This window comes from Strongylocentrotus purpuratus, unplaced genomic scaffold (assembly GCF_000002235.5).
Source record: "Strongylocentrotus purpuratus isolate Spur 01 unplaced genomic scaffold, Spur_5.0 spur5_scaffold_8, whole genome shotgun sequence".
Taxonomy (NCBI): Eukaryota; Metazoa; Echinodermata; class Echinoidea; order Camarodonta; family Strongylocentrotidae; genus Strongylocentrotus; species Strongylocentrotus purpuratus.
This window is the reverse complement of record NW_022145614.1, coordinates 32,458,750-32,483,812: the sequence shown is the minus strand read 5'-3', so window position 1 is coordinate 32,483,812 and position 25,063 is coordinate 32,458,750. Positions and strand designations below refer to the sequence as shown.

Genomic DNA, 25,063 nt, shown 5'->3' with positions numbered 1-25,063 from the left:
GGGGGGTTCCCCCATCCCAATGTTCTCCCTTCACTTTTTGTTCTATCTTCCCTGAAGCAATTCCGGGATTGGCCAAAAGTGGGTGCAGGAGGGGCGCCAAGTTTGATTAGTGCATACTGAGGAGTTGGTCTAAAAATATATATAGGGTTCAGAGACTCCCCCCCCCCCCGAAGGTCTGTAAAATTTCTTGATTCTTCACTCCTCTTTAAGTCGGTCATTAGTGTGTAATGATATTAGTTGCTTGAAATATGAAATCCATAGTTCAGATCACGAGCAATTGAGTATGATTTTCACTTCGGGTTACTCTTGAAGTACTATGATCGCCATGACTTTAATGAAACTTCAAACCACTTTATATTTTCAGCTGGTACCAACAATCTAGATTTGGTTTTGTATTTGAACAAGAAAAAAGGGTTAAAAGTCTCCTTTGCCAAATATATCATATTACATTTACATATTATGTACATACACGAAATTGCGTACGAAGGAACACCCTAGAACGAAAGTGGGTTTAATAATGAAGGCATGTGAAACGAAAGTTAATGACTGAAAGAATGTTATATATATATATATATATATTTGTTAAAACAATACTTCGAAGGTTTTCAGATCCTTCATTCAAACATGTCATATATCAGGATCATATACGCATAATCAGCAGTTGATATTTTCCACATAGCTAGTGAGACATGTCGATATAAAATAATCATTGAAACAGGGTGGACCTAACTCAAATGAGATTTATGAGTTATGAAACGATCAAAATATGATGTAAAGACCCGTTCGACTCTTTTCCCCCTCCTGAAAAACGAAAATGTATTAGCAAGTTCAGATAGAGCATCAGTTTTGATATAACTTTGTTTTATTCAATATTACTCACCTGTATGCATGCTTTTCATTCTCTCACCATTATCTTGATAAGCACACAGCAGTACTGAATGAATGTAGTGTTATTACATTTTATTTCATTTCATTTTATTCCATTCGTCATATAAAAACAAACATAATTATAACATTGATATTTACAGATAAGTAAAGAACATACAAACAACATAACGAAAGATAAATACAGAATACAATTATATATACGAATGAGGAAACCGGCAAGAAAGAATATTAAAGTCCCATTTGGTGCTGGTCCCTTACGACACAATAAATAATGTTACCTTTAACTATTACACCTTACACCTAACAACTAACACCTAGCATATAACACCTGATTGCATATATATATATATATACATTGTATCTCTGTTTAATAAAGTCAGGCTTGCTTTAATATTAGGAGGTAATTCATTCCATAAAATTGGTCCTTTAAAGAATTTTTTTTTTTTTTTTTAGTGGTATATGAAAATGTGATGATTGCCTAGTTCCATATGAATGTATTTCAAACGAACTTTGTTTGAAAGACTAGGGGGGATAATAACTTTATGACATAAAAACAAAAAATATTAGCAATATTATTATAATCATTCAATTCAAATATATTAAAGCATTTAAAGCGGACAAAAATAGGTTTTGTATTGGCATGATAATGGGATCCAGAGAAGTATTGCCTTCTTTTGTAATTTATATAACCTATTCATACAATAATCACTTGAATTCGCCAAAACATTATTTAAAAAATTTAATTGTGATAAAACAATGCATTGTATATCATTAAAAAATCTTATCAGAGAGATGTTTTAATTTATGTAAAATACCAACTACTTTCGAGAGTTTAATCCAAATTATTTCAATATGAGTGTGCAATGACATCTTACGATCAACTTGAATACCTAAAAATGGCAATGAATTACAACACTGTACAACATTTACATTAATTTTTACTTCAATATCATCAGTTCTAATGTTTTTGTTCGGAAAATTACATAATTGGTTTTCTTTACATTTAAGATTAATTTAGCAATATACAACCATTGAGAAATGTTCTGAAGCTTATGGGCGAACCAATATTATTCACTGTCGCTCATATAGTTGGAATATATATTTTTTACCCCAATTTATGAAAGTATTTTGACAAATTTTTTATTCATAATAGATCTAGATAACAGTATACATTCTCAGATTTTATTGAATAATAATTTGCCAGTATTTGTTTTGCGATTCATATAATACGAGCGGTTTTTTAAGTTAAACGATATTTTAGATTGATTTCAATTCATATAATACGAACGGTTTTCAATTTCCGCTTTTGAGTTTTACCTACAAGAACATATATGAACCTCGTATCCCCTTCGCTCGATCTTTGCCATATCGCATTGGGGTTGAGTAGAATATTTTTGGGAAATCTTCAAATTTACCAGCAATTTGACGATAAAATATCTTGATTTTATTTTATTTTATTTTATTTATGCTTTTTTCCAAATACAATAACTGAATAACAAAGAAAATGTACACGTTAGGTATATAAAAGTATTCAAAATATGATTTACATTTTACGTTTTATAATGAACTTGATATTTCTACAATATATTATTATGAGAGTAAAGTTATATTTCTACAATATATTATTATGAGAGTAAAGTATTATCCTAACTATCTGTGGAAAAGTGCAGGGGACAACCATTATAAGCGACGCTTGACTTTATGGTGGCTTCATAAGAAAAAGGGGAAAAATGCAATGATTTTTTCAATAAGGGACTTAGGGTTAGGACTCGGTTGGTCCAGAGGTTATAGAAATCAGTTAGTGTAATAAAATGATGGTCTGGAGAGTAATTATTGCCAGAGTATGTGTCGTAGAATCATACCACCTCCAACATGCCTCATGTAAAAGAAGGTTAGGAACATGGTCACGAAGGAAATATTAAACTTTAGGGATAGTTATTCACATCCTAGCACTGGAAGAACTTTCCTCCATATATTTATGTACTATAGTACATAAATATATGGAGAAAAGTTCTTCTGGTAAATTCTGTAATGATGAAATCAAATAACTTTCACAAAGATCTAAACTGCCATTTGTTACTTAAAATTCAGAACTTCCCATACTTATAACACCAACATACTTACTAAATTCAAGTTCGATACTGACATAATTATGCTGTTTTAACTGTTAAATGGTATTGTTCTTATTCTCATTTTTTCTGAACTTTGTTTTGATTTTGTTATTAGTATACGGATTTGAAAAATATAGTGATGACGAGGTGAAAATGTGGGAAAATCCTTTTCCTAATTGTACTTCAACCTGTGAGCAAGATGTGTTTCATTCTGCTATAGCTGTATAATGCTTTACCCTATTTATACTGCGGCCAAAATTTAGGGCGTTCACCGTATGTAGACCGGCCTAAATCACTGCGGTCGTTAACGATGGAGGTGCCCGTGGACGCACCCCTAGGACCGCCCTAACGCTGGGGCGCCCTAAATTCTTCTTACCCATTTATACTGGGAATGAGACCGCCCCCTGGACCGGACCCGGGTCGTATTATTTGGAACCAATATCATGAACTAATATCATTTTTTCTTCCAATATATCTTCATATCTCAAGTGAATTTAACTGAAGAAGCATTATTTTCCAAATTAAAATGATTGTTACTTTTCGGAAATTTTGACATGAAATCACAATACTATTGCAACACCTGCAAATATTAATGAAGTAATTTCTGATCAATAATTGGATATGATAATAAAGATTAGAAGCCGATACTCACCAGACTGACTTGCTGTGTAATCCACTGACACAATAAAAACTAGTATGAGGACCAGTGAAGAAGAAAGATCCATTATATTCATCTGACTTGACATTTCAACTAACAAAGTAGATTTGTATCGAGAAGATACCTTGGCAATGAATACACAGAGATCACTGCGATGAACTTTGCGTCATCTGACTGCCTTGGCGCGGCGAGACTCTACCTGGTTTGACTGAAGGATGAATTGTACGTAGTTCGATCCGTGGGTATCACAAGGCTTTTGTCCATCGAGGTACTGAAATCCTCTCAACAGTTACTTTTTTAAACGAATCACTTTCTAACGCAATGACTTCTGAGCAGATGATTATTCTGACTTCAATATTTTGTGCAGTGAAGTAATAACATCGTTTGTATTTCTGTAATAGAGTCATGAGTTTTTGATGAGAGGTACGTCCGTGTGGAGGTTCGTGTGGAGGGAAGTCATACTGGGGGTTACAATAATGATGTAGGCAGGCTACTGGGTGGAAGTTAAATGGTTTTAACCCCGGATGCTATATGTATGGGTTAATGTAAACATCACTTTCCTCACAGATAGTCTACAAACACAGACTTTCATCAGTTCTACCTATTTTCTATGCAGAAAAAAAGAAGAGTCTTTTGTATACAATGTTTGGCAGCAACGATTAGCACTGCCCTCCGATTTTATTTGGAATCCGGTATTGGTATTTAAGTTCATTACTATACGAGATAAAAGAATCAAACAGTTTAATTTTGAACTTTTGCATGTGTTTTGACCGTCAAAATATAACCTATATAAATGGAAAATTAAAAATGATTATGGTTGACTACGTTTAATATTTAAAAACAAAAAGCAAAATAAATGGTAGAACTCTATTAATTGATTTGAAGTATGAACTGATGCCACATTTAAATTCTAAAACAAGAGCAAAGGTTAATGGAAAACGGGTAAAAGCTTTGGTTGATATGCTAAGATAATATTTCAATTTGTATATGTATATACATTATTGTGAACGTTGTAGAAATGTAAAATAAAGTTCCCTGAAAAGGTTACAAAAAAAAAAAAAAATATTGGATGATGGTGATGATAATAATAATAATATTAATAATGATAATAGAGAATATTTATTAAGCGCATAACAAATTGGAATTTCTCTCTGCGCTTTACAATCATGAAAAATCTTAATATATAAACAACATAATAAATTCAATTCAATTCAATTCAAATGAACCTTTATTTTCTTCCATTCAATTTGACAACATATTTGACAATGTTCAAACATTATAATTTATCCGTAGGAACATAAATAATGATTAAAGAACTTTTACTACAAGAAAGAAGGCGCAAATAGATAAGCAAATAACAAAAAAATATTTATGGGAAAGTAAACCAATTCACCTATAATTACACCTAAATAAAACTAGTTGACATTACATAAAACAAATTTAACAAACAGACACCCATTATGTCGAACTAACCAGCAAAAGGACAAAGCAGTTCTAGGAAACCCTCGAAAACAAATAAGTTTTCAGGGCTCTTCCAAAGCCGTAAGTGCTCCCAATTAGCAACTCGAAGCTGGTCAGGAAGTTGGTTCCACAAGACAGGCGCTGCCGTTAAAAGTGCTAGTAGGGACAGTCAGGAAATTCTTTGTTGAGGAACGGAGATTTCTACCGGGTATGTACGATGAAATAATATCAAGAAGATAAGTCGGGGATTTGTGAATCATTACCTTGCAACACAACATAAGAACTTTATAAACATTTTTTTCTTTTACAAGTAGCCAATGAAGGTGAGTTAACATGGGTGTTACTGGAACCCTCCCCCTTGCTCGTTCAACAATTCTTGCAGCACTGTTTTGCACAATTTGCAATATTCTGATATCTTTCTTGGCTAAACCAAACAATAGAGCATTACAGCAATTAATCATAGAGGAAACGAATGCATGAATTCATTTCTCAGTGGTTTTCTTATCAAGTAAATTTCTTATTTGTCCAATTTTTCTAATTGCACAGATTGCTGAACGGCATGTCATGTTGAGATGATCTTGAAGTTGCAGTTGATGACCCATATACACCCAGGTTCCTCGCTCCTGCTTGAGACCATTAACTACTACAGAAACAGGTGAACGATGAGCTAAACAATGATGATAAATGAAAAAGCTCAATCTTGCCAGCATCGATCTTTAACATGTTCGTATGAGCCCATGAAACTATGTCCATCAAGACAGTTATCAACTTTCATAGTGGCTGCCTGCTGACCGCTTCCGGAGTAAGTCACGTAAATTTGGGTATCATCTTCGTATAACATCGAACTAAATCCATGAGAAGAAACGATGTGATAATGGTGATGATGATGATTATGATGATCATCATAATAATGATAATTGTTAATACTATTATTATTGCACATTGTCAATATTGAAATCATAATTATCATCATCCGTCATCATAATTGTCATTATTATCATCAACATCAACATCTTTTGTTAATTTAACGCATTTCTTTTCTCGTGCATTCCACATTAAAAAACAAATTTAACGTCTTTTCGTTAGCTGTCATCGCTTATTTGGAATACACTATGCCTTTTTCATGAATCAATCTAAATAAATATTTTAAAGATGAGATCTTTTAGTATGTATATTTCGCTACGAAGTACATTGTTTATGCTTCCTTTACAAGGTGGGCGTAACCTATCAATTCGTTATATTTTCTTATTTTTTCTCAATCATTATAGGTAACTATTGCATACTCTGATTTTGGTCAGTGTGTTTTCTCGATACCAAGTTGCAGATAGTTTTCATATTTTGTAATTTGTTTTTAGAACTTTATAATATTTTTGTATGTGTTTATCTTCACGTATTATTTTCATTAAAACCAGTCTGTCCTTCTAGGACTATATCGTTTTTTCAGAGAGATTATTATTTTTGTCGTATAAGTGAGAATCCTTAAGCGTCAAAAAATGATAATATGTGTTTGCCATAGGTAGCATCTACGGTCTTTTCATAACATCACGGGTGAGTTGAATCTCTTCTCAGTGATTTATAGGCACTGCAAGATTGCTAGGAGAGTTTGTTGAACCACGCTCCCAAACGTGAAAGGGTATAAAAACAAATCCTTATATTTGTCACCAATCGCACATTATCATCAATCTCATCATTAGTCTCATCAACGCCAGACTCAATATTCCACATACTTCGCTGAAATCCAATGTAATGTGTTAATAAATCGTCCCCAAACCAAATGTATGTGGGTGGCTGTATTGGGAACCTTGGGAAATGGTGTGCATGGTTATAGGGATCCGTTTTAGGGTGGTAACAATGGAATGGAATAATGACAATTAAGTGTGTCTTAACCCCATATCAGTGATAATGATGATAATAATAATAATATTAATGATAACAATATTAAGAATAATGACAGTAATGATAATAATGATAATAATAATGGTAATAATGATAATAATGATAACAATGAAAACAACATTAGTAACAATAATAATAATAATAATAATAATAAATTAATCAATCAATAAATCAATAATGATATATGAGATTTGCAACGCGCCAAATACACTTGAAATCAAAGACTCAAGGTGCAATTGAAAATTAACAAACGAACAAAACAACACCAGTGCTTAAGGCCCGGTCACACAGAGGGGACGCATGGAGAACGCACGGCCAGCGCATTGAAAAATTGCGATTTTCGCCAGTGCGTTGTCGTGCACCCAACTTTTGTCGAAGCTACAGCGAGCTGACACCAAATGCATAGCGTGTTGCTAGCGCGCTGAGCGCATACAGGGCGCATGCAGTGCGCATACAAACCGTACACAGAACGCACATGGTAACAACTTCCACGAATGCAGAGCGTGTTGCTAGCGAGCTGGACGAATGGTCCACGCATGCACCGCGTTCTCAACAGAGGTGGTCACACATAGACGACGCACGGCCGGCGCATTGGAAATCGGAAAAGGCCGTGTGCCCAACTTTTGTCATGATTTTGGAAAAGCTAGCGAGCTGACACAAAATGCACAGCGTGTAGCTAGCGCGCTTGTGTATACAGGGCGTGTGCTTCGCGTATGTCTGGCGCTGATCTAGCGCGTTCCACGCATGTCTGGCGTGCATTTGGCGTGTACATTTATGCGTCGAGCTCCGCGCACACTTTTGAGCATGCTCAAAAAATCCCTACGCACACAGCGAATGACGACGAATGCATAGCGTGGGTCCAGCGCGCTCGACAAACGAGTAACGAATGATGACGCACGCCTAGCGAACGACAACGCACTGGCCCAAATTGCAAAATTTCCAATGCGCTGGCCGTGCGTCCCCCATGCGTCCCCCTCTGTGTGACCGGGCCTTTAGAAGGAAGATGCAACGTTATAAATAAATGAAGGGCCAACCTCGGTCGATCTCAACGAGGATGTAACCGTATCTTGTCGTTATTTCCTTTGTAATTATATTCATAAAGTAGTTTACGATATAACGACAGGATAGCATTACACTTTGCTAGCCCTGAGAGCCGAGGGTGCTTGGAGTATGAGGTTACCCCATGTATCAATACAGGGTGCTGTAAGGATGAAGTGAGCATGGACCTAACACAAAGTGTGTAAAGTTCATGCTGGGAGCGAGTTTTTAAGTGAAAAGACGCTCTGTTAAAGGTAATGCAAAGTTTTGGGAAATGTTTGGAAAATAGGATGGATAGTAATTCTTTACAATTTTGATATATTTAGATGCCCCTGTGGATGTTTTATAAGCACTAGAAAATGTAGCCCCTGAAACACTTCTGCTTTCGAGAAATTGAATAATAAAAAAATTACCGGTGCTCCCGGTAAATTTCAAATATTTCAAATAGCGCCTAAGGCCATCACATGGTAGCGCTGAGACCATGAAAATATCAGAATATGAAGTTTTGATATATAATTTCGAAACGGAAATGACAAGTCGGTTGATTGCAGTCAAGAAACATAGTTTTAGACCTAAAGTAATGTCGGCCTTGTGAGGGCGCTATACAACATAAAAAGTTTATTGTGTACAATTTCATCATTTTAGACCCGAATTCAACCGCGACAACGATCACTGAAATATTGTAAAATCGCATATGCTTCCAATAATTTTCAGCTGAACCAAATTCATGATCCCATACCAAAACTTTGTACTACCTTTAAAAAAAAAATGTGGTTACTCTTTTCTTTGTTTGTGGGAGAATGTTGCTGGTGGTGATATACGGCTGCAACATGTTAATGCACCCCTCTGCTCCCTAGCATACTCTAGGTGCCTACGTACATCGCTTAGTTATGAGTAATTAGATACTACTGTAGTGGTACCTGTTACGTAACACAGACATTCTGCTCGGATTGGTTGGTTTAGGATACGCTCATACCGAGTTTTATAATTCCAGATTAATATCCTTCCTGCCGTGTTTATGTAAAGAAGTCACGATTAAATCAAGAACTTTGCCAATTTGAAGGGGAAAGTTATCTTCCTGACTAAATTAAACTAAAAGATCCTTCGTATCGGGCATCCCCCTCCCCCCTTCCGCCGAAACCCTAAAAGTCCTATTGGACGTTTCGTAACTCCAATAGATATAATCTGGTATGGACAACCTTAGAATCAGGCAGACAACCATCCGTAATTATCAAACCAAACTACCATTTATATCAGTTGTAGGTCACATGTTAAGACGGTGTGGAGTAATCTTTACTGGTCGTGAATAAAGCTGCATTTCGTTGAGATCAAGAATTATTTGAATACCAGTGAAATTAAATGATTATTTCTTGTTTACGCTGATGAGTCAAAATGAATTCTTTTTCATCGAGCATCGCACGTTCTATTTGGATTGTTTCCATTTTATTATTGAGTCAGTCTGGTGAGTACTCATATCTTGATGTAGATTAAGTATAGATTTAGATTTAGAAGCTTCGAGCTACTTAACTCGTTACTCTTAAATATTTCAGTAAATATGTTATCATATTGCGGCTTTTTGTCATTATTGTCATAAAATACAGATCCGTGACTTGATGTAAGGTATCGGGATATAATTATAACATTATCAACGCTTACGATATCTGGATAGCTTGTCATAAAACGCCTGTGAATACTTATAAAAGTCCACCCCCCCCCCCTCTCCTCCGTAATTCTGCATTTCAGTTATTCTTGTATATTTTCCTTTTTGTTCATTTTTTTAGGGCTAATCTTTTACACTTAATCTTAGTATTTTGTGTTGTTATTTATTTATTGCTATACATAATATTCATATCTTCATAATAAACTATACCACCAGACCATATTATGCACCATTATTTAAGAGCCACCTATTTCAAAAGTTGGCTCGAAAGTTTACCTAATTCACATGAAGTATAGATAACCGAACTGAAGGAAGGATTCTTTCTTGTCCCCTTGAGGTACAGTCTCAGCAAAAGTTACTTAGAAAGAGAGTGAGGATTCTATTCAAGTTATTTTTTGTGCCTTCCAAATACTAGTGCATAACATAGAGAGCATAACAAAAATACCTTCTGGTAACAATAATATTCTAAGTAGATCTCGGTAAATATAATTGAACATTACTAACTTAACAGTTCTCATGATCTGACCATAAAGATAATATTTTTGTTAAAAAAAAGGCATGTTAAAAAGCTCTGCTTGTATATTACTTGCTCCAAAACTGCGTTTAAGTAGTTAATGATTATGTCATGAAAGGGAAAGATCATTTGATCAAAAGAATAAACAAGGTGTTGACACAGTGAAACGGGTAGGTGGCCAGTTGTTTCCACTCTCCACTCACAACAGTATATATTTTCAAAATGAACGAATTTTTGTTCACTTTTCCTCAAAATTTCATCAAACTGATTCCTTGATTTTTCTTTCACATCTCCACACACTACAACCCACACATCTGACTATCGATCTCTGTTCTACACACGCTCTCCAGTCTCTTCACTTAATTACCATTTGAACATAAAAGAATGGCGGTCACTCTGGACATATAATTGAAACAAATGAAAACAAGAAATGCAAATGTAATATACAATTTAATATGTACCACTGAATACAAATACATACGACTGTGTACAAATCTATTAATATTACGAGGGTAAATTCATCTTCTTTATCGCAGCTTAATAAGGATAAATTTATCTTCATTTAACAGCTAAATGAGGAAAATTTATCTACGTTAACACAGTTTAATGATGATTAATTTATCTTCATTTAACAGCTACATGTAAATGAGGATAAATTTTTTTTTATTGAACTGTGGTAATGAAGATAAATTTATCCTCATTAAACTGTGAAGCATGAGATTCTTCATATACGGTTTGCAAAGACGTCATATCACTTCGGATCCGTCATTCTCGATTTTGACAAATGTTCATCCCTGTTAGCTCCTGTGTTTTGTTATGAACACGATCGCTACAACTTTCAATAAATCATTTAAAATCACTTAATAACAGCCTTATGCGTTAAATTGTGCAAACATTACAATGACATATAATGTGATCTGAGCATGCTTTTTCTGGGAAGTACAATAGGGTATCGAAACACTACCCTGTCGTTGATTTTTTTTAAATGTCTTTGCTGCAATTGAAAATAAAATGATATTATTGAATGTAAACTTCATAAATCGAAAGAGAAAACAAAATAAACAAAGAAATGCTTAACATCTCCAAGTTCCCATCCTACCTTTTTTGCCTCCTTTTTTGAAATCAACAAATATTTTGAAATTACCTGACCTATCTCATTAATCAAGTACAACTTACATATTCAAGGCGAGGGCATTTGTATTTCACGATGTAACGAAAACGGGAAAAATAATGACGTGCTTCATATATAAAGTTGATTAATAAACTTATTGAAAAAATAAGTTGGCCGTAATATAAATCAAAATATCGCAGAAGAAAATTTCACTTCAAACTAGAGGTGTTGGTATTGTCATTTTTTCTTATGAACGATTGAAATGGGATTTGATTAGTAAATATGGATAAATTATAGTAAATATCATTTTCAATTACTTTTTGGTCCAATTTACATTCAAACACTAAAAATTGTTTATAATTGCTTAGATTATTGAATTTAAAATTCATATTTCATTTTAAATGACTGATCTCGCTTTTTCTAACATATTCGAAAGCTGACATATTCATTTTTTTTAAATACACTATTAAAATTTTGTTTCGTGATGTATACACTAGCAACATTATTTAAAAAACCCGGAAAGATCAAGAAATGTAACTCCATCAAACCATCGGGATATAACAATATTGATACACCGGATTTTATATTTCAGGACGTGAGAATGTATTATTGTATTTTTGCATACATTTGTATAAATTAGCATTTTAGAATAGGTGCCATTTATCGAATTCGCGGCAACATTTTAAATAAATGCTGTTGATGCATAATACTCCAATGCAAAAATTGAAGTTTTGTCAATTCTGTCCCTGAGATTTTATTAACCGTCCTGACCACATATTATAGGATATGCTTGTCAAAATACAAACACAAATCTTTGAATTATTGATACCAACTGAAAGTATAGAGTGTTATTAAGTTGACTAAAGTCATGGCGACTAGCATGCAATCAGGTCAATTGAAACATCAAAGTGAGGTGGTCTTGATCTGAAACGAACTATGGATTTCACATTTCAAGCAACTACTAAACCATTATACACTTTCATAAACTTGCGGTGGATCATATTAGGCTTACAGGTCTGTTGGTGGGAAGGAGGGGGGAGTGAATCGCAAAAATGAATGTATTAAACATCCTGATATTTCTAAACAAGCTCCTTAGTATGCAGGTATCAACAAATTAATATATCTTGTATTTAAAAATTATTGGTTTATGATTGGTTAAGAGCTCTTCCTATGACCAGAACTATTTTTATTATTTGAATTATTTAAGGTTGCTCTGAAAAAGCCCTATTTGGAAGTTGAACTTTGTTTGAAATCAAAAGTGAAATATTTTAAATAAACATTTTATGCAGGGTACAACACAAATACACCCTGTCTTCTTTTCGAGGTACTGGTATAAACTATGGGCCTCGGTAACTTAAATGGTAATATTTAAAATTAATAGTACTATTGCTCATAGTTTCAACCAGAACCTCCAAAAACAGTGTTTATTTGTATACTGCAGGCACGAATCCAGGGGGGGGGCGAGCGGGCCTTGACCCCTCCACCCGCAAAAAAAAAAAAAAAGGAGAGAGAGAGAAGGAAAAGAAGGGAAAGGGAAAGAGGAGAGAAAGAGGAAAAAAGAAGAGGAAGAAGAAAAGAAAAGAGGGAAGAAGGAGATCGGGGGGGGGGGGGGGCGGGGCAAAAGGACTTGCCTCCAAGGCTGTTGCCTGCCCCCTTCCCCCAATCAAAAAATAAAAGAGAAGGAAGGAAAGTGAGAGACAAAAGAAAAAGAGGAGATAAAGGGAAGGACAAAAGAAGAAGAAGAAAAGAAAAGAATAGGGGGATATCAGTTGCAATTTTCCCGCCAACAAGTTGTGGATCGGGGGGGGGGGGCAAAAGGCCCTAGCCTCCCCCCCCCCCCCCCCGTCCCCGCTAAAAAAAGAGAGAAGGAAGGAAAGGGAAAGAGGAGAGAAAAGGAAAGAAAAAAAAAGAGAATGAAGAAAGGTAAGGGATATCAGTTGCAATTTTCCCGCCAACAAGGTGTAGATCGGAGGGGGGGGGGGGGGGGGGGGGGGAGGGCCCACTGACGTACTGATAGGGGGGAGGGGGGGGGAGGGCCCACTGACGTACTGATAGGGGGGGGCTTGGAGAAATATAATTCAAACGCCTAAAATCCCTAATGAATTAATGAAACGTCAAAGCTTCTGCGCTTCGCGCGGGGGAGGGGGAAATGAATTCAGACGAGGATAATTTTCGAGAACGGTACGACGAATCGTCTTCTTTCTATAATAATTTAATGAAACGTCGAAGCTTCCGCGCTTTGCGCGGAAGGAGGGGAATTTAGACAAAGATTAAGAGTCGAGAACGCTACGACGAATCGTCTTCTTTCTCTAATGATTTAATGAAACGTAAAAGCTTCCGCGCTTCGCGCGGGAAGGGGGGGGGGGGGAACTGAAATTAGACGAGGATTAAAAGTCATAACGGTACAACGAATCGTCTTCTTTCTCTAATGGTTTAATGAAACGTAAAAGCTTCCGCGATTCGCGCGGGAGGGGGGGGGGAACTGAAATTAGACGAGGATTAAAAGTCATAATGGTACAACGAATCGTCTTCTTTCTCTAATGATTTAATGAAACGTAAAAGCTTCCGCGCTTCGCGCGGGTGGGGGGGGGGGGGGGGTGGGAAACTGAAATTAGACGAGGATTAAAAGTCATAACGGTACAACAAATCGTCTTCTTTCGCTAATGATTTAATGGAACGTAAAAGCTTCCGCGCTTCGCGTGGTGAGGGGGGGACTGAAATTAGACGCGGATTAAAAGTCATAACGGTACAACGAATCGTCTTCTTTCTCTAATGATTTAATGAAACGTAAAAGCTTCCGCGCTTCGCGCGGGAGGGGGAAAACAGAATTTAGACAAGGATTAAGAGTCGAGAACGGTACAACGAATCGTTTTCATTCTCTAATATTTTAATGAAACGTCGAAGCTTCCGCGGGAGTCGGGGGAAAAAACTGAATTTAGACAAGGATTAAGAGTCGAGAACGGTACAACGAATCGTCTTCTTTCTCTATTGATTAAATGAAACGTAAAAGCTTGGGGGAAAACTTAATTTAGACGAAGATTAAGAGTCGATAACGACACAACGAATCGTCTACTTTCTCTAATGATTTAATGAAACGTAAAAGCTTTCGCGCTTCTCGCGGGATGGAGGAAAACATAATTCAGACGAGGATTATTTTAGGGAATGGTACAACGAATCGTCTTCTTTCTCTAATAATTTATTGAAATGTCAAAGCTTCAGCGCTTCGCGGAGGAGGGAGGGGGAAAACTTGCCCCTCCCACCCCTAATTACGTCACTGCTGGTCACCATTACGTACCAATATTTGGCTCGCATAATTTCAAATTTGGGCCTCTCCCCCTAAGAAATCCTGGATCCGCGCCTGGTATACTGTTTGCCAATCTCAAACCACACGAATCTTCAACATATATTTCTAGATCTTAGCAACGGAACAGAAGTTGATACTTTTGGTTTTGGCGAGTCTTTGACGATCGTTTCACCAAACTACCCAAACAACTATCCAAATAACGTCAACACTCAATGGCTTGTTTCTGGACCAGCAGACTACCAGATCATGGCAGTTTTTAGCACCTTTGATCTGGAAGACTTCTTAGATATCTTGAGGATTGGTTCTGGTCTTGATCCAGATGATACAGCATCATTATTGGCTACTCTCTCAGGTTCTTCTCTACCTGGTATCATAGTCTCTAACAGCAAAGAGATGTGGCTGGCTTTTAAGTCAGACGTTTCAAATACAGAGCTTGGGTTTAGGATGAACATCGAAGTTTATACTCCAGGAAACTATACAGGTAATTCATAAACTATCCGCAGCAGCTTTCATTAATAGCTTTATACAGTGCGGCCCAGAAAAAACGAAACCGAGAACTATCGATGTTTTATCATAACTTAATCACAATAATAATTAATAAATGACACATATTTGTAAAGCTTAGATCCTTCTCTTTCATTTGATGCAATATAAAATAGCAGAAAATGAACTTTCTAGAAATGTGAATTTTTCGTCAAAATTCAGATACCGCCCGCCAAATGACTTTTTGGTTTCCTTCCTTCAAATTGCTTTAAATCAGAAAGGTAATTTTAACCATTAAATAGGCAGCAGAGTGCTTGAAACCAATCAATATATTTTTGAGAGTAACTCTGGGATATTTGGATGGGAGGAAGAGTACATTATATAATCCAATCGTATATACAAGAATGTTAATAGTCTTAAATTTCGGTATGGTAATATTATTTTCTGTTTGTATTTCAGACAATATGACGGCTTCTTCTTCATCACGTGACAACACTTTTATCAGTTCATCTGCAGGTAAAAATAGAATATTGATAATGAATTTATAAAAAGGATACATTGGGATATCTTGGATAAAATATCAGATGAAAAATGCTTCGGATTCTCTGATCCGGTGTGACAGTCACATCTGATGGATCATAACGAATAGTTTACCATGAAGAAACATGTTCATTTCAGTCAGCTTGAATTTTGCTCATATTCATAAAACCGTACTAAGCTAGTTGTCAACTAAATACATAGGCCATAATACAAAGTAAAAGGCCCAGACTGATATATCATACATTAGCCTACTCAGATTGCCTATTATATGTGTATTTCATATTAATCAAATATTCCTTTCATTGCTATGATTAGATCTACATAGAATATGTCAATCTGTAAAGTGGTGAATATCGACCAAATTTATCGACTAGTATTGCATTTCATTTCTTTATTAATTCTCATTATCTTCATTATCTTTACAACAAGTAATGTTATCTTAAAGTTTCAGTACCACCAAAGCAATAAGACTAGGAGTCAGTTACAGATCCGGTCTTTGTTTGTCCATTGTGATTAACCAGACAACATTTTGATGATAAGCAATAAACCTCTATTAAAACAGTATGAAATTTTCTTCATACACGATAAATCGTATGAATGACTTGTGTACTTGTGGTGCTGTCGTCCCGGCTTTATTTCGTGTAAGGATATTGCTTCACTTAATGGCTGCTGGGACAACAGCACCACTGCGCCTAGAAACAATGTATTAGGCGCATTATAAATGTGATTTATTATTATTATTATTATTATTATTATTAATGATTATGATATCTTCTAATAATAACCTCTTATTTCCACAGAAAACATGGATTCATATCAGTATGCAGATAACACATGCTTTAACGAATCATGCTTTGATGGCGAGGAAACTTTATGTAGATGCGATGATATGTGTCAATTCTTCGGTGATTGCTGTCCAGACTATCCTGTACTAATTTCCAACGGGACTCGGTCAAACGAGACAGGATCAAATGAGACTCTTTCAAACGAGGCTCTATCAAAAAAGACGCTATTAGACATTGGCGTATGGGAATGTATCGTTGATACTTTTCTTCCACTCTTCTACCCAGAGCTCGGACATGGTTACAGGATGATTGCTAGGTGCCCATCAGGATGGTCTTTAGAGGAGGATGTCAAACGAAACTGTGAAGAGGTTTCTCCCAATGCAACTATAGATGTTCTTTATATCTACAACAACATATACTTTAGAAACCTGGGTTGTGCTACTTGCCATGGGTATACTGAAAGTTCTTTGACAGCTGTTGTCATTTCAGCAGACCAACAATGTTGGTGGGGATATGAGTATACTCTTGCATGCATGACACCAATGCCCACATTACAGTCCAACGTTTCGATGAATATCAGCGGATCTGATATAGATATGCATATTGTTCAAACTATTCCGAAACCTCGACTTTGCCTCGTGAATACAACTGGAAGTTGTCCAAACGGGACAAATGAAGAGATAGCCCGCGAGTGTCAGTATTATTACAAACCATTCATTAGTGAAGGTGTTGTAGGTAAGCATCCTGCATGCAGTAATTGCAGTGGAGGTTCCATGATGTGTATCGATGAACGGAAGGGCACAACATTCAGCATCCTTGAAGTTTTTCATTTTGACTACGCTGACCTAATAAGACAATGTATTGAAGGATTTGAATTGGATGACAATGGTAACTGCGCTCCGATATCATCTGATTGGCCCGTCTGTCATTCCAAAAATGTTGGAGTCAAACAAAGTAACGGAACTGTAGAGTGTTTAGAAGAGATGTTTTGTTTCAGGGAGGTGACCATAGACAATATTACAACATCTTTAATACTTCCACTACCTTGTCTAGTAAGGTCTTCAACAGACGTGGTTAATAATACTATAACATTCAATTTAATTTACACGGATGACATGAACCCATCTCTTGATATAATCCAGAGAGACATCATACATCAACTTCAAAATCCTAGCCGAGACGATTGCAAGGACATAGTAATATTAGCTAGTCAGTCCTGTTATGTCGAAGATAACCCTGGAAACATTACATATGGTTGTCCCGAGGAAATGTTTGTTGGACAATATTTGGATTTTACGGCTTCTCTTATCAACAACGAATCTCTTATTTTCTTCAATGGAACTTATATTCGACCAAAATGGTGGAGTAATATCACCAACATGCAGTTCAGCAGTGCCACCGTCTCATCAGTGTATCAGTTTGTAATGTGTGGGACCGAGATTGCTCTCCAAACCTGCTCTTTCTTCACGGTTTCCAATGATTCCATTGAATGGGACTATCAAGAAAACCAGTCTGTTATTCTGTATCAAGGTCAGATGTACGACACAGAGGACATTCTGATTCATCCCGATGGTTCCATAAGCATCTGCTATATTGATCAGGTCACACCCATTAGTAGAAGGACATTGATAATCCTAGGACATGTTCTGTTTGCCGTATCATCAGTTTGTCTTTTTGCTACGTTGATTACTTATATTGCATTTTCTACCTTGCGGAATCGTCAGGGTGTATCCATAATGAATTTCATTGTTGCTTTGTTCAGTACGTAAGTATTTCAGTCTCCCAGTTTAGAATACCTTGTATAGTTGTTGCTGCGTTGTCCCATTTCTTTTTCCTTGCTTCGTTTGTTTGGACTACTATCCTTGCTTGGGACCTGAGTCGAAGCTTTGCAGCAAGTAAGATGAAATCGTTTTCATCTAGCTCATTTGGTCGTAAGATGGTATCTTTTCTTGTCATTGGATGGGGCACCCCTCTCGTCTTTGTCTTGATCACTTTGGTACTTCAGTTCGGAGGATTCCAGAATGGTCCTTTCTTGGAATACGACAGTAATACATGCTGGCTTACCAAACTTTCTAGCATAGTAATGTTCTTTGTTCCAATGTCTGTATGTCTTCTATCCAATCTCGTGTTTTTTATCATCACGGTACATGGAGTTCATTCTACCAAGAAAACAACATCGGTGCTAAAATCTGGCCAGGAATCACAATTCAAACAATTGGCTGTTGAGCTCAGAATATATGTCAAGGTAGGTTTCGAAAAACATTTTTACAGTGGCTGCTTAGAAAACGTTAAACAGTATTTCTCTTTCCATCAGAGATTTAACCTGTCCTGCCACTTTCAAGAGACCCCCTGAAACATACTTTTCCCTTATTTGATTTAACCTATTTTAAGAGTTTTATGTTTCTCTTTACAATATGTTTCTTTTCTATGTCATATCGTACTTTTATTCGATACAATTTGTATTATTATAGATACCATTATCGTTTTTATTGTTATTTTCATTAAATATTCAACATTATTATCCAGCAAAATATTCAACATTACAATTTGTATTATTATAAATACCATTATCGTTTTTATTGTTATTTTCATTAAATATTCAACATTATTATCCAGCAAAATTCTCACTTGCCCATTTCTTTTCAAGCCCTCCTACGTTATATGCTCTGTACGACGCATGAAGAGTTTTATCATCAGAACTAATTTCACATATGAGCAACATTTAACCTTCTTATGCTACTGCACGAACATTTTGGAGAAACTTGGTGTCTCTGTAAGATTGTAAGATTGTAAGATTTTATTGACTCTATCGACCCCCTCTTGGGGTATGAGAGTACAAACATATTTACAACATAGTATCAATATAACAATAGTATAACAATGATAAAGATGTGAAACAAAATATGTAGACAAAATTACGAATTGAGTGGCCATTTCTTTTTTCATACATGAATATAGGCCTACAATGTTTTTTTTTCCTCATTTTGAAGCATGTACAATAATAGGAAACAACCGTTCAATATATTGCACTATCTACCTCCCCCCCCCCACATCACCCTCTATCTCTCTCTCTACCGCCTCTGATTTTTTTCTCCTACCTTTAAAGAAATTCTCATTACAAGTATATTGCTTAGTGGGTACAAATGAACTCTTCTTCAAACATGCTTTCAATCGATCTCTCTTCCTTCTCGTCATTTGTTATAGATCTCAGCTCTTCTTGGATTCGCCTGGTTATTTGGGTTCTTAGCTATGGTCATCAGAGTCCCCTTCATGGACTATCTCTTCATCATCGTCATCAGTCTCCAAGGCGTCTTCATTTTTATTTCATTCGGTACCAACAAACGAGTGAAGAAACTCTGGCGAACATCTTCGCAGAATTCATGGATGTGGACGACTCAGGCTGTCTCGGAGAGAGTTTTCAAGCGCTCGTAGTAGTACTGGAACACAAGTTGGACGCACACAATGTAGTGAGAAACATTAGACACTATTAAATATACATGGAAGGAAGAAGGAGCAGATACTGACCGTAAGTTGCTAAAGGGGAAAGGGTAGTAAAACGGCAGGTACAGTTCATACTCGTCAACACAGAGAGAGGGAGTAAGTGAAGGGGTGGCGTGAAGATATTATCGATTAAAGGGAGTGTTGAGTTTTCGGTATAGAGGGCGCTACACAAAATATTTGTGTGTGTCAGGTAATGTGTCTAATTTGAAAGAGCATACAATTTCATTAACCAAATCATCTTTGTTTGATCAAAATCGTATAAAAGACGGCTAAAATATTAATAAATTTAACCATTTTTGGGGCCCCACAAAATATTCAATAATTTTGAACAGCCGTTGAAAGAACGATATAGCGCCTTATACGTTTACTTCCAGCCAATGCCAATGTTGGCTTTATCGTCTTAGGTTATAATATGCACAACCAGCCGGCCCGTGTATTGTTATTATTATTAAATTAGCAGTCACCGTAATTTATTTAAATGCGGAGCTGAATTGGTATGATCGGATTAAATTTAAATTTCACACAGGTTGGGGTCTAAAATTACCTTCATAGCAATTTTAGGCCCCAAAGGGGGACTCGAAATGTCATAAATAGGAATAAGAGCAATCATAACCGTGCACTTCGAAGGTCTTAATTGCGGTCTTAAACGAAAACCCAACTGTTCCTTTAAGAGCTCGTATCTTGCGAAGTTGCGACAAATTCGAATAGCATTCGCAAGGGAGTTTCTAAAAATAGAAATTATCTCACAAATCTTCTTTCTAAATAGTCACAGTCGTCGCGTGTGTCTCGAAACCGTCCCGACCACTTCTCAATAGGTCATTTTCGTAATGTAACGAAATGAATGCAATGTCATATGTTTTTTTTTAAGTGACTCGATACGAATAAATGTATCTCAATAGTCAGGGATTTCAATTGCATACATCAGTTGTTGCTAGGTAGAACAAACATTATGGTTTACCCTATCTAGCAACACAACGAATATGCAATTTGCGTTCTGATTATAATTGAAATACAATTATTCGTAACATTTCACGTGAATGAAATACTTCGTATCGAGGCGCTTCACAAAGGCATATGCCTACATTTGGTTACATTACGAATTGGTTTATTTGTTTCCGAGTATGAGAAAGTGCGAGAAAGTGAGACAACTTTGTGAGGGATTCCAGTTGGCAACCTAATAATTAAATTGTGACGTATTGGAAACTAACTTGACAAAAATAATAATCTGCCATTCCTGGTGCGAAATGCGCTGTTAGTGCATTCAAATTGGGGTTCAAAATAACTAATTCTGTACAAATGTTGATATCTAAGACGCTTTGAGACTAAATCGCTGACCCCCAAAATGAACGACATTCGCACGAATGGCACACCGCCCCCCTCCCCCCACTCAGTGTTATTTAGGGTACTCATATGCTTGTTCCAAACGACCCCCCCCCCTCTTTTCAGCAAAAGTCCGGTGTGTAAAGTCAATACGGGTCGACCTTTTTCTTTTGTTATACGAGCCTTTTTCAGCCCCCCCCCCTTTCAGCAAAAGTCCGGTGTGTAAAGTCAATACGGGTCGACCTTTTTCTTTTGTTACGAAAAGGACATTTTGGTAACACGCATGGGGTCCGTCCGTTCTCGGAGTGGGGGGGGGGGGGGGCGGGAATGGCACACGACACGAAGGCGAACTCTAGGCGAATTTAAGCCAAAATCTTGACAGGAGTTTGTGCGACATATGCAAATGTGTCGAAGATACCAATTCAGTGTGAATCTTTAATAACAACTCTCGCTAATTTCCTCACAATTCTGTATCTCCTGCTGGTCACGAGCTGTGGCAGTTAAGTGGGAACTACCTTTAGGGCCGACACTTGGGGGACGATGACTGCTATACCATCTCCCCTATACAGAGCATACCTGAACCCCTCCTCCCCCCTCGCAAAAAAGGGAGCTGATGCCAAATTGATAATGTATTTGATTCAACTTCTGATCAGTGTGTACGAAATACCCGCATTTTTAGACGGCCATGAACATTTTTATTATTCATGTTATTAGATATATTTGTGGCATTTACAATAAAGATCAGGGTACTGTTGATGGATCAATGTTTTTCCTCATTCATCTAGTCTGATTATAAAGTATGAATAACAATTAACTCGTTTATGTGAACGGTATGCACTAGTGTAATGAACGTTAATTAATCCAATGTTAAATCGAGACCTAGATCTACTAAACCTAAAAGTGTTGTTGAAGTGGAAAATGAAGCAAAATAATCATTACTGAATACTGTGGCCGGTGGGATAAATATCATCGCCTCGATGATCACGGGAGCTACATTTTCTTAGTGTAGATAGCAACACCGAGATTACTTCTGCGACGATAGCATGCCCCACCGCAAGAGAAGTGGGTATAATTGTTTGTTTAATACATGTAATATATGATAATATGTATATTGTACGAGATCTGACAAAATCTGTGATTCACTCAAACGTTATTATAAGTGCTATCTGTTTTGTTGGCTAGCCTTGTTGTTAAGCTCGCATGAAAAGATCCGATTAACAATTATTAAAAAAAAAAAATTAAATCATCAAACTTAAACTTAATTTCAACCTATTAGAATCGTATGTACGTGAGACATTTTTGTATGGAAGAGGCAACCTTGGGTTCTGGGAATATTGAATACTTATTCTTATATATATGTGTATATACCACACACATGTTTTGGGGTGTGTGGACACGTGAGCGTGTGTTTTGTGTTTGTATAATAACTAGATTCATACCGATACTTATGTCTCGTAATTCGAATTAAACTACATTTTGAGGTCTAACGTGTTCCGTTATTTTGCCTCTGTAAAGTCAATTTCTTTGAGTGAGAGAGAGAGAGAGAGAGAGAGATAAAGGGTGGGAGAGAGATAGAGTGAAAGAGAGAAAGAAAGAGACGGACAGACAGAGAGAAGAGAAGGTCTACAAAAGGGCTAAGAAAGAAAACATGTATGGGCACTGACTTTATTTTCCGACTCCACCTTCAGTTTACATTGAAAAGTATATAACTTCTGAAGAAGAAAAATTAGATTACCGTGTTGGTAGAAAACAAAAGCAACACAGAAAATATAAATCCCTGGTAAACCTGTTATCTTTAGAACAATATACAGAACTGTAATATCAAATTGAAAACACCATTATGCAAACAAAATAGAATTAGAGTAACAGAAGCGAATCATGTCAAATTAAATCTTAAAAAAATAAACATGTGAATGAATCCGATGAAAGCAATCTCTCTCTCTCTCTCTCTCTCTCTTACTCAATACAAGAAACATTACAATATCATCCTTTTCGCTCCCACCTTTCTCCCTTTCTCTCACTCAATACAAGAAACAGTAACATATTATCAAGTTCACCGCAACCTCTCTATCTCTCTGTTTCATTACAATAATTATTTATTCCTTTCTCAATACAATATTAACAAATTTACCTCTCTCTACAAACAATATTATCATGCTAAGCTTTCTCTTTCAGTACAATGACAATTTTCTATCTCTCTCTTTCTTTGTTTTCATTTTTTTTGTAATTACTAAAACAATTTTGTCAAAATACAACAATATATTAAATGCATATGAAACTGTTTTAGAATAAAACTAAGATTAGAAAGAAATGTTTATATCACACGTTGACGAATGAATATTTCAATCATTAGATGTATATGATCAGCAATCAATGATCTGAGACATAACAGATTTATTCATTGAAGCAAAACAGAGTTTGATCTATTCTACAGACGAGGGTATATCACTTACATATCATGTATATTATATTGAAGAAGTTAATTTTCATTGTATTAAGTCAAATGTGATATTTAACTACAATATGTTGAAACTTGTACAATTAAAGATAAAGTTGAGTTCTGGTCATGCGATTGCATTGTGAAAGAAAAGGTGTGGAATTGATCAGAAAAAGTTGATCATGTAGCATGTTTTTTGTTTACCAGAACTCAAGTTTATCTTTAATGTATTCGATTTTGTTTGTTGAGAGAAAAAGAACAATACCAACTCAAAAACTAAAACAATCGGGATAACATTAGAATCAGCTATTATTTTGGTACGCGTAGGAAAGGCACAGTAGGTCTTATTTCCAAAATTATTTCTTGTCACATTAATTTTTTCAAGATGCAAGTGTTTCAATGTTGGAAAAATGTGTTAATTTTATTCATAGCGTCGCTGTTTTCACGAAGTGACGGTAGTGAAAAAAAATTGCATTCACTTTGCGTGACGATTTTCCTCACTACCGTCACTTCGTGAAAACAAGGACGATAGATAAGCTAAACGATAGTAAGAGTGAATTTGTGGTTATAGGAACTCCACAACAGATCTAAAAAAATAAGCATTGAAAGTGTAAGAGTTGGATCCTTCAATGTGATACCCTCTGTTACAGCAAGGAATTTAGAAGTATACTTTGATACTGATTTGAACATGGAAACACATGTTGAAAATATATGCAAATTAACATACTATCTTCTGTAAAATCTCTGACGTATCCGCAAATATTTTGATCAAGAAAGTATGAAATTGGTTGTACATGCTCTTATCACAAGTAAGCATGATTATTGTAATGGGTTGCTGTTTGGAATGCCTGATTCTCTGATAGCTAAGTTACAAAGAGTCCAAAATGCATGTGCAAGACTTGTCTGTCGTCGGTCGTGGGCGTGTTTGACGATGGCGGACTTATCCCAGTCGCTGAGTCTGAAGCTGGTTCTGTGCTCCTTGAGTCTTGTTTCCAGATTTCTCCCCGTTTCACCAATGTAGACTTTTCCACATTCGCATGGTATTTTGTAGACTCCAGCTTTCTTGTGGTTTGGATGCTTATCTTTGTGAGAGTAGAGTATCGAATGGAGTTTGTTGGAGCAACTTTGTCGAACTTGGATGTCTGCAGCTTGAAGGATACGTTGAATCTTGTGATAGGCTTGACCGATATAGGGTAGAACAACAGTTTGTTTCGGTGGTGTAGCTGCGGATTGGTTCTCTTCAGGGATGGTGTTGGCTGCGGGCTTGCTGGCGGGAGTCCTGGACTTGATCTTATGTCTTGCTGGATTTCCTGGTCTAGATGGTCGGCATCGCTGAGTTGATGGGCTTGGCGAATG

General features: G+C 36.3%; 2 protein-coding genes across 2 annotated transcripts; both read left to right on the top strand.

Moving 5' to 3' along the window:
- The first annotated feature begins 9,070 nt into the window (after nt 1–9,070).
- LOC115920240 (zinc metalloproteinase nas-39-like) lies at nt 9,071–15,736 on the top strand. The gene is made up of 3 exons (XM_030975586.1): nt 9,071–9,514; nt 14,751–15,122; nt 15,584–15,736. The coding sequence occupies exons 1-3, from the start codon at nt 9,445–9,447 to the stop codon at nt 15,670–15,672; spliced, it is 531 nt and encodes a 176-aa protein (XP_030831446.1). The 5' UTR covers nt 9,071–9,444; the 3' UTR covers nt 15,673–15,736.
- Nucleotides 15,737–18,213: 2,477 nt separating this feature from the next.
- LOC115920239 (adhesion G-protein coupled receptor D1-like) lies at nt 18,214–21,381 on the top strand. The gene is made up of 2 exons (XM_030975585.1): nt 18,214–18,694; nt 19,654–21,381. Exons 1-2 carry the CDS (start codon nt 18,350–18,352, stop codon nt 19,879–19,881), a joined length of 573 nt encoding a protein of 190 aa, XP_030831445.1. The 5' UTR covers nt 18,214–18,349; the 3' UTR covers nt 19,882–21,381.
- The last annotated feature ends 3,682 nt before the right edge of the window (nt 21,382–25,063 follow it).

What these genes read in the sequence shown, in the direction of transcription:
- LOC115920240 (XM_030975586.1), top strand. Translation starts at nt 9,445, where the DNA reads ATGAATTCTTTTTCATCGAGCATCGCACGTTCTATTTGGATTGTTTCC. An exon ending in TTTATTATTGAGTCAGTCTG is followed by an intron (nt 9,515 to 14,750) that starts GTGAGTACTCAT and finishes ATATATTTCTAG; the next exon opens with ATCTTAGCAACGGAACAGAA. An exon ending in TACTCCAGGAAACTATACAG is followed by an intron (nt 15,123 to 15,583) that starts GTAATTCATAAA and finishes TTTGTATTTCAG; the next exon opens with ACAATATGACGGCTTCTTCT.
- LOC115920239 (XM_030975585.1), top strand. Translation starts at nt 18,350, where the DNA reads ATGAAATCGTTTTCATCTAGCTCATTTGGTCGTAAGATGGTATCTTTT. An exon ending in AGCTCAGAATATATGTCAAG is followed by an intron (nt 18,695 to 19,653) that starts GTAGGTTTCGAA and finishes CATTTGTTATAG; the next exon opens with ATCTCAGCTCTTCTTGGATT.